We start from the raw sequence: 9,782 nt of genomic DNA, 5'->3' as shown, positions 1-9,782 counted from the left end.
GCCAAATCCAAGCTGAAAAGTCAAAGCCACAGACGCAGACAGATACAGAGCCTCATCTACTTTGGCCAAGTCAAGTGCAAAAGTTGACGTTCCTTTTGAAAGAAAAAACATGATATATATAAATAAAAATATAAATTGCATTATAAGAAGTCTCAGATTTGACGGACATGAATACTAATAGCAGAGCACAGACAACGCTCGAAAGTATGCTACGACTTTTGGAACTGCAAAAGTCGAAGATTATTATATGATGCTATTTACTATTCAAAGTGAATGCATTGATTTAGGATTACATAGTTGAGAAGTAAATAATCCCTGGTTAAAATTAATCTGAATATGAAAACTTGCCGTCTGTCACAGTGTGTAGAGTGTCGTGCAGTCGTTGACACCTTGTCTAGCTAACTTCTTTGTAATTGCAATTGTCCTGGGATTTTGGCTCACCCAGCTTAAGTCCTAAATCAAAGTAAGCCGAGAGGAGCACGCCTTACACATGCCCGAATTGCAAATTTGCAAATTTCAAATGTGGTTTTTCTTGTATTCAATTACGTGACTGCTGCAGACATGCAATTGCCTTGTTTGTGCCATAAACTCGATTTCCATTTCAATTTACTTACTCGTAGATTTTACATTTCATTGCTAGTCAAATAATTCATATAGTTGCCTCAGTTGTTATTATATTTGTTGTTGTACCTGCAGCTGTTGCTATCAAATATGTAGTTTTAATTAAACAAATAAAATGCTCTCAACTTGTGCCTTGCTGCATTGTGGCTTAAAGCAGTCGAAAACAGCGAAAGCACGAGCATACACACACACACACACACACACGATAGACAACATGTGGAGTGCATGATAATAGAAATTAAGTATACGACCGCGAGCGCTGTCAGTGTGCGTACTGTCTGGGCCTGCCTTTGTTGGGCATATCAAATGCATCCCTTTTTCAACTCATCCACGTCCATTGTCGTCTGCCATGCTACTGGCAGGATAACAGTTCAGGATTATCTCTAAACATGCGCTACAAAAGGGCAAAAGAGAGAGCTCGACACAGTTTTATGGTAAAGAATTTTATTCAAAAAAGTTACTCGGCTTAACTTTATACAAATTATAATTTACAAGGTAAAAAATCAATAATCAAAGTATATATATATAATTGTAATTAGTGCTGCGCTTAAATTATACATAATAATTATCATAATCATATAATTTATATTTATTTATTTTTTTTAATTCACTTTTAAATTAATAACGTAATAATAGGCCTGGCTTGGATTGGAAAATGTGAATAGAAATTAGCATAAAATACTTTCGGTTACAATTTTGTTGCGCCTTCGTGGAGATTCGAGAATGATCGATAACTATCGATAATGAAGATTAATGAATAAAGCTTATTCGCTTTTCTCTGTATTATCAACTTTTGCTTAAATGCTTTACTCTGGCTGCTCGAATTGTTTGTGTTTGTTTTTCGTTAAATGTTTATCAAAAAGTTGTTAAAAAAATCCATTTTCTTTTTTGTATAAAAAATCGTTTTGTAATAAATAAAATTTTTTTGTGGGGCTTTTTTTTTTGTTTTTGCATATTTTCTTGGCTTAAATTACATTTAGCTTAATTGCGAGACATTTATGTAAATAATTGAGATTTTCAAATATTTTTTTAAGGTTTTCATTTGATTTTTTTAATATATTTTTTTATATTTATTTTTTTTATTTGTGTTTTGCCTATGTAAATTTAATTTATAATCTTTTATTAATTTTATGCTTGTTTTAGTTTTATTTTGTTGTAAATTTTATTTAGGTGTGTGTGGGACTGTGTATGGATTTAGCTGTGCGTATGTTTTTTTTGTTTTTAATTATATATTTATGTATGTGGAAAAATGTTTTTTTTTTTAGTTTTTGTATTGTTTTTTTAACACATTAATTACGTTTTGTCTTGTAATTAGCTTTAAGATTTTTCTTGTTTTTTAGTACACACATTCAATGGAGTTTTTGAAAAACCACACTTAAAATTCATAATTTTTTTATATTTATTTTCTTTTTTTTTAATGTTATTTTATGTTTATGCATTGGGTTTTGTTGTGTTTTTTTTGTATTTTGTTGTGGTTCACAATATATATAATAATTTTTTAATGTTGTTGTTGTTGTTGTTGTTGCTGTTGTTGTAGCTGTTGTTGGTACAGCCTCATTGGGCATTTTGTTGAGTATTTTTATTTCTTGCCATCGCCCTTTTGCACATAGACTATTTCGGCATATTCAGTAGCATTTTTGCCAGCTGCATCTGCGCCCGCCAGAGCTGCAGCTGTTGTTGTGTTGGCTGGTGTTGCTGCTGCTGCTGTTGTTGTTGCTGTTGTTAGTGCAGCTGGCGTCTTCTCCTGGGCGGGCTTTAGTACAAGTTCAGCATAGACGAGTTGTTTGTCTTGCTGCGGGCAATAAACAAAAATTTCTATTAAATTTCAATCTAGAAAGGAAACACACTTCAAATTGTAAATAAAAATAAATTTATATACATTTTATTTTGATTCATGTCATTTATTTTGGTGGAAGGGCAAATTGTGATACCTTTTTGCTGCTGCGCTACGTGTTTTCATTTGCTTAGCTTTCTTACTTAAAAGTCCACACGGGTGAGGTGCTCTGCCAAACTATAGCCTTATATAGCAAATATCGATAAATCGTACAGAGTATATAGACAGAGTATTTACAAGTTACACAAATTTTTTGCATGCGTTATCAACACGACGAATTTACAAAAAAAGCATTAAAAATGAAGCAAAAAATTGTGTAGCAGCCAAAAAGAGAGCAAGAGAGAGAGAGAGAGAGAGAGAGAGAGCAAATGACAAAAAAGTTTGTGATTATAGAAAAATTATAAATCGATATAAAATATATATATCTATATATATTTGGCCTAAGAGTATGCTAAGCTAAATGGTGTAGAAAACACACAATTAAATAAACACGCGCACACACACACGCACACACATACAAGCACGCATAGTAAGAGATATATAGAGAGAGAGATAGAGAAAGAGACAGCAAGATTTTCGTGTGGTTGTCTATTCAAGGACTGGTTCAGTTTTTGTATACCTTTGGTTCATTGTCATTGCCATCGATTGTTGTTGCTGTTGCTGCTGCTGCTGTTGTTGTATTGTTGTCGTTGTCATTTGCGCCTGCCGCCGTTGTCAGCGTCTCACCATTGTTATCCTTGGCATCCTTCTCATTGAAACGCTTTAAAATGGCAACAGCAAAGGCTGGCAAACGTTTGGCCTTCTTGCCGGCCGGCGCCTCCTGGTCGCTGCCATTGTTGCCCACATCCTCAGATTCAACGCCAGCTCCAGCGCCAGCTCCTGTTGTCGTCGCCGTCGTTGTTGCCGTGGCGGTTGAGGTGGAGGTGGCTTTTATGTCGGCGCTTTCGGTGTCGCTGCTGTTTTTGGTTTCAATTGTGGTTAAGGGCTTGGTGTTTCGTGGTCGTTGCGACTTTTTGGGGCTACTTATTAAATGTGTCAAAATAATTGTTTGTCGTGCAGCCGGGACATTAGTTAGATTAACAGACAGTATAGTATAGCATGGCATAGCGCTGGCTGGCCCCAAAAAATAGCCATTAAAGCGGTATTAGTCGTGGGTTAGATAGAAGGTGTGTTTGTGTGTGCTTTGGATTAGAGAAAGTATTTGGTTTTCAGTTTGGCTGCAGCTGCGTGGCACCAATAAACCAGAGCCTTCAACTACTCAAAATTATTTGATTTGGATTGCAATTAGTTGGGGCGTTGCTCAAGGGAATGTTACGAAAACAGAGAGAGAGGATTGTCAAGGAATGTGAACTTTAGCTGTCGGTCGAGCGGTATCTGTTAAAGAGTTTTGAATGTGTTTAGTAAGGCAGAGTTTGAAGTGGATTTCAGGTTTTTATCTCGGGGTTTTTAAGTCAGAATTGGGTACTAAAGAAAAACTGACAATTTATTTTTTTATAAATGAGCTAAGTCCCTTAACAGAAACATTTTCTAAAGAATCTTTGAATAGCTCTTTAAGACTTTCATCTGTATTTAATTTCGATCTTCTGCTTTAGCTTTTCTTTCAGATATATGAAAAGCAGATCATAACGTATATAAGAAGAACTCTTTTAATATATTTTCTACTTTAGATAATGGACTATAACTGAACTCAGCAAGAGTCTCTTTGCAGATTTAGGCAAAACCTCGCAGCATTGGCAAATAACTCTCACAGTCAGCTAGGCTTAAAGTATCAAGTCCTGAACTTCTTAAAGCTGCTTTAACTTTTTAGCACATGTTTCTTTTTTTGATATACTGAATTCTAAGTCAGCTAGGCTTAAAGAATGGCAAGAAAAATGTTCTGCTGAAATTCAGAATTTAAGCAAAACTCTTAAAAAATTGTTCTCTTTAGCTTTACCATTGACCTCCGCTCAGCTCGTGCGCAATTGACCTTCAAAGCTGGCGCTGTGCAGATGCCAGTAAGCTGATAGCTGATAGTTGGTCGCATAATTTGTTTGCCACACACACAGAGAGAGAGAGAGAGACAGAGATAGAGAGACGTGCAGCACACGTTAAGTGTATCCATATAAATTCCATAAATAATTTTTTGGCTCATTTGAATGTCTGGCAGCCGTCTGGCTGCGTGTTTGTTCAGTTGCCTGATATCATGTTGGAAACAACTATTAAAAAACTATTGCTGCTATTGTAGTGAGTGTGAGTGTGTGTGTATGTGTGTGTATAGTTAAGCTGCGACACGTATTCTCTAGCTGGCCAACCAAATTGCAAATGTAAAGCACGCAGCTTCAACAAATCCAATAAAATGCAGTTTTCATACGAAAACATGTGTTATATTGTGCTTATTTAAAAAAAAAGTTTGAAAAGTAATTGAAACAATATATAAAATAAATGCATAAAAAATAACATTTGAAACAACCCCGAAACCATGGAACACACGCACACACACGCAGGCATTTATTCAGTTTTCGCTTTTGTTTTTTGTTAATTTATTAAAAATATATATATGTATATATAGATATAAAATAAAGAACAACCTTAGCAAAAAGACTCAACTAACTACAACTTAATAAATAAACGCGCGCTTCGTTTCGTCTTCAACCTTAACTACTTGTTCAACTTAGGTTAAATGTTGTAATTAGAACAAATTAATACAATTGCAATAAAGGAAAATATGTTGCGGCTCTTAAGGAAGTGAAAAAAATAATATATATAAAGTACAGTGGGCACAGCTTAAACTTTGTTCCAAATAAATACTTGAGAAAAGTTAAAAACAAAAAAAAAAGAACAAAATCTTTTTTGCTTTTCTTCAACTTTTTGTTGTCGTTTGAGTAACATAACATTTAGCTTTTTGACGCTCAGACTTGGCCATGCAACAACTCTATTAATTACATACATATTCGAAAAATTCTTAATTTCATGTCTAAATTTCATGCTGTTTTGGTAAAAATTCTCAACTATGTCAAGATTTCGTATATGTGTAAGTGTGTGTGTGTGTGTGTGAATGAAGCTGTCATGAGTCTCGCTTTGCTTGTCGAGCTGCATAGCTCGCTGCTATGTAACGACATTCTGAACTAAATAAATTAGAAATTCTAGACTTCAATTTTGTGGCATTTCCTGCACCTAACTAAACACATGTTTACACACAAACACACACACATTTAAATTTCCGTTTCCTGTGGCAGCTTTGGTGTTGTCGGCGTTGTCGTCTGTGTTGTTGGTGAACTTTTGTTTGGTTTTGGGGGCGTTGCTGGCGGTGCTGCCTTCGCCAGTGCCTGACTGCGTCCTGACAGCAGCTTAGCCTGCTTCTCGAGCAGCTCGCGCTGATCCTTGGGCAGCCAGCGTGAGAAACGTGACTCGGGTATGCCCAACTGATTGCCGCGCTGCAGCAGATCCGTGTCCGTATCGCTGTCGGCTGTCGGTGCCTCCGGCTCGCTTCTGCTCGCCTGCGTGTTGCGTCCGCCCGCCTGGCCCATTAGCACATTACGCAGCGGCTTTGTGGTGGGATTATAGACGCTGCTCTCGCGATCCGTGCCATATTCAAATGAATCATCTTCATCGTGCACGCGTCGCTCCACCGAGAACCGCTCGTGATTATGCCCATGGCCATTGCCAGTGCCGTTCCCATTCGCCTCGCGCGTTTTACTGGCGCCTAGAAGCGTGATGCCATTGGGCGTCTCCAGCAGCGCCACATTTTGGCCATGATACGCTGCCTCGCCGGAGTCGAGCTGCTTCTCGCTGCAAATGTAGTCCGCGAATGGTTGGGTTGGTTGAGTGGTTGAGTGGTTCAGTGGTTCAATGTTTGGGGCAGAACAACAAATTTTTGACAGTTTTGAATTTATTTTGACAGTTTAGTTTTTTGGTGGATGTTATGTTGGCCATATGAAAGTACACAAAATAAGTACAATGGGAAATTGTGTTGTTGCTGTTGTTGTTGTTTTTGTTGCTACTGTTGTTGTTGCAGTTGTTGTTTTTGAGATGCATTTGCGAAATGGACAATTTCAGTTGTTGATTTTTTGGTATATGGCTTGGACAGCGACTTGACGTTTTAGTATATGCATATTAAATTGTTGTTGTTTTGCGGTACGGCACAGTGAATAGTTGGAGAGAGAGAGAGAGCGACAGCGAGAGCGAGAGAGTGGGAGGAAGAGATAGACAGACTGCAACTAGTACGACTAGGGAGAGTTTTTGGTGGACGAGGCGAGGCGAGGCGAGCGAACGAGCGAGCGAGCAGTGTGTGAGGGGGTTGAGTGTGTGCGTGTGTGTGTTGTGTGTGTGTGTGGCAGCGTGAAATTTGTTTAGCTAAGTGATTTTGATTTGATTTCAATTTTGAAAATAGACAAGACAACGTCACGCAACGAAAATGAGACAAAACACAATTCTTTTTTGGACGCTAAATTTTTAGTCGTTCCACTGACAATCAAAATAATTGCATTTCAATTGTTTAGCTTAATTTGAATTTGCAAAAAGTTTTTATTTTTTATTTTATATGTTTACTTATGCTAAATATAAAAACTGTTGCCCCGAGTTTACTTTCTCTGCCGCAACATCATTTCATTTAATATATGGTCAGTTTTTTCTGCTTGCCTAATATACAATTGCCAGTGGAAACGATGAATGAGCATTAAATGTGTGTATGCATGTGAGTGTGTATGTATGTGCTTATGTTAAACGCTGACTAAAGTTGTACTAGCCTATAGATAATGATAATAATGATGATGCTGATGATGACTAAATGCTATCTAGCTGCGCTTGTTAATGAAGATAGTAAAATTAAGTATACGAATTAGCTAACAGGAAGAAGCACATGCAACCAGATTCATGCAAAGCTTTATGAAAATTGATCTAATTATAAAGGATGCAAAGAACAGATACCGTTACAATGGGTTAGTTGTATGGATTGTCCAGTTAAGGATAGTTAATTGATGGCTTTATAGAAATGACCTGGTCCCGTTGCACGTTGAACTTATTTTGACAGTTGCTCAGGATCTGTTTTGGGGTACTTACGTTTCGTTAGTGGGCGTCTTGATCGATTTACCTGTGGAAACATGTGAGAGAAGACAAGTATTAAAGTATATATTAAGCATTAAGTAAGTAAGGAATGGATTGTGACTGGGTCAGAAGGGAAGCCCCGCCATCATCATCTTAAGCCAAAGCTGCATAGTGAAGCCAAATGAGTTGCAAGACAAATCGCTGATTATTTAAATAAAAACACAATTTATTGTTAACTTTAAAAATATATATGTTTTGTTTTCATTTGTTTATACAAATTACTACAAACTGCAAATTAAGTGTGAGCAAATTATAATAAAATAAGTTTTGTTTTGTTTTGTTTTGTTTTTTTTTAGCCAATTTGTTTACGATTTATAACTATATATAATTTACGTACGTCGCTTCTAATTATTCGAGCCAAGTTTCATTTTTAACATATGCATAATATTCCTTTTGTTTTAAATATTATTAACTAATAAGTTGAGTGAGCTAAAAAATTTGTGTATTTATTGGAGAAAAAATGCAAAATGCTGGCAGGTCGGAGCTTAAAATAAATTAATTGCTGGCAAAAAAATTATAAAACAAATGTGAGAAATTATGTTACAAAATACAATTTGTGATTTACATATAATAAAGGTGGAGAAAATATGTGAATATATAAATATATATAAAAAAATATATATAAGTATATTTTGAGTGCGGACGGGTTTATAAAAATTGCGAGATTCCTAAAGATTTCGAGATGTGTTAACCTTAACTTAAGGGTGGAAGGACGAGAGCTTATCAAAATACTTGGCCAACTTAAGGTTTTCTTCTATTTATATTTTTAGTTTTAGTTTTTAATTTTTCTGATTTTCATTTGTTTTGATATTTTGTGCGCCTTTGTGATTGCTGAGTGAAATATAGAGAGCGTTGCTGTTTCGTTTAAGGTATCTTAAGGTTTGTTTGCTTAAAGCAGTTGCTAAGCGCGCACAGCTAACAGAGTTCCTCTCACGTTGCTCAAACGGACGTGTTTGGTGGCTTGGGTGCATCGGCGCCGTTTTGCTGTTGGCCATTGCCGGCCGCAATTACAGCGGCTGCGGTCGCTGCGGCGCTTCGCTTTAGATCGGCTTTCTTCTGCGCCTCCAATTTATCAGTGACTGGGGGCGTGGCTTCCTCTGATTGCTGTGTGGTATCGATGTGCTCGTCGCCATTGTCTTGGCCATCGAGCTCGTCCTCCTGCTGGTCGGGATGGATCTGGGCCTCCGAATCGGGACCGAGATCCGTATTGAGCGTGGCGCCTGCAAGAACAACAACAACAAGAACTAACATTTAGCGACGAGCGAGCTCTGACTGCTTGACACAACCATCGGGGCCAACCTTCGAACCAGTTTAGTCGGTTTGAGCCAAAGCTATAAAACGTGTGGGGTTAGTCCAATTACCAAGTAAAGCAACAAAGTAGAAAAGGTTACAAAAGAATAGAGTAGAAAATCTAAAATTAAAAGTGAAACAGAGAAAAGCAAATACCAGAATCGAATTCTCTTCATCTTCATATTTTTTGATAGAAATTTGAAACACATAAGAATTAAAATTAAAAAAATAAATAAATTAATTAGAGAAATGGCTGTAATTAATATTTGTGAAGCGTCTCTTATGTTAGCTCTTCTTGTTGTTGTCATTTGTAGACATTTTTTAAGGCAGAGTATTTGTGTGTTTGCTAAATTATTTATACAGTTTTTTCTTCTGTTGTTGTTTAACAATTGTTTTTGTTATTTTGTTGTTTCTTTTTATATGCTAAATACATTTATATAATGGAGAACAAAATGATATTCAAATTTCGTTTGTGCTTGGCTTTTGTCTTGTATTTATTATTAACATGCTGTGGCTTGAGCGAGCTGTGTGTGTGTGTGGCTGTGTGTGTGTTGGCCTTGTGTATAAACAGCAATTTTATAGGTATTTGATAGGGTCTTTGTTTACTCTTTATAGCCTAAGCCCATTGATAGTGGGCTTTGCTTTTACTGTAATATTTTTAAAGAAAACTTTGAAAACATTTTTAAAGGCTTTATAAATATATATATAGAAGTACAGATAATTGAGTATATTTCATTGTAATATATATATTTTAAATTTGGCTTTTAATACATTTTAAAGGAATTTAATTTAAATATATTTATTGCTGATGACAAGTTGTTAAATTAAGCTTTTAGAATATTTTTTATTGCACAATTTCTTTGACAGAAAGGTTAAGCTGGCTCAGAGTGTAAGGAGAGTATATTAGTTCGTTCGTCGAAGAGTTGAAATTCGAAATAGATATGCCCCATAAGCT

At 36.2% G+C, this 9,782-nt stretch overlaps 1 protein-coding gene across 5 annotated transcripts in view; it reads right to left on the bottom strand.

The window, feature by feature from the left end:
* Nucleotides 1-2,138: 2,138 nt before the first annotated feature.
* Nucleotides 2,139-9,782, bottom strand: part of LOC111595419 (fasciclin-3) — a 96,460-nt gene continuing 88,816 nt past the window's right edge. The window contains exons 5-7 of one of the 5 annotated variants that reach the window (XM_030224379.1): nucleotides 7,493-7,523; nucleotides 3,075-3,411; nucleotides 2,139-2,413 (exon numbers count right to left, since the gene is read on the bottom strand). In XM_030224379.1, the coding sequence (XP_030080239.1) occupies nucleotides 2,201-2,413; nucleotides 3,075-3,411; nucleotides 7,493-7,523 (581 nt within the window). In that variant the 3' untranslated portion in view covers nucleotides 2,139-2,200. Of the gene's footprint in view, nucleotides 2,414-2,617; nucleotides 2,640-3,074; nucleotides 3,412-5,088; nucleotides 6,224-7,492; nucleotides 7,524-8,124; nucleotides 8,758-9,782 lie in introns of those variants that run through there. The other 4 variants (XM_030224381.1, XM_030224382.1, XM_030224378.1 and 1 more) reach the window with 4 other exon arrangements.

The sequence above is a fragment of the Drosophila hydei genome, unplaced genomic scaffold (genome assembly GCF_003285905.1).
Source record: "Drosophila hydei strain 15085-1641.00,03,60 unplaced genomic scaffold, DhydRS2 tig00008114-arrow-pilon, whole genome shotgun sequence".
Taxonomy (NCBI): Eukaryota; Metazoa; Arthropoda; class Insecta; order Diptera; family Drosophilidae; genus Drosophila; species Drosophila hydei.
Note: the sequence above shows the minus strand (reverse complement) of the source record. Positions and strands in the feature narration are given on the sequence as shown.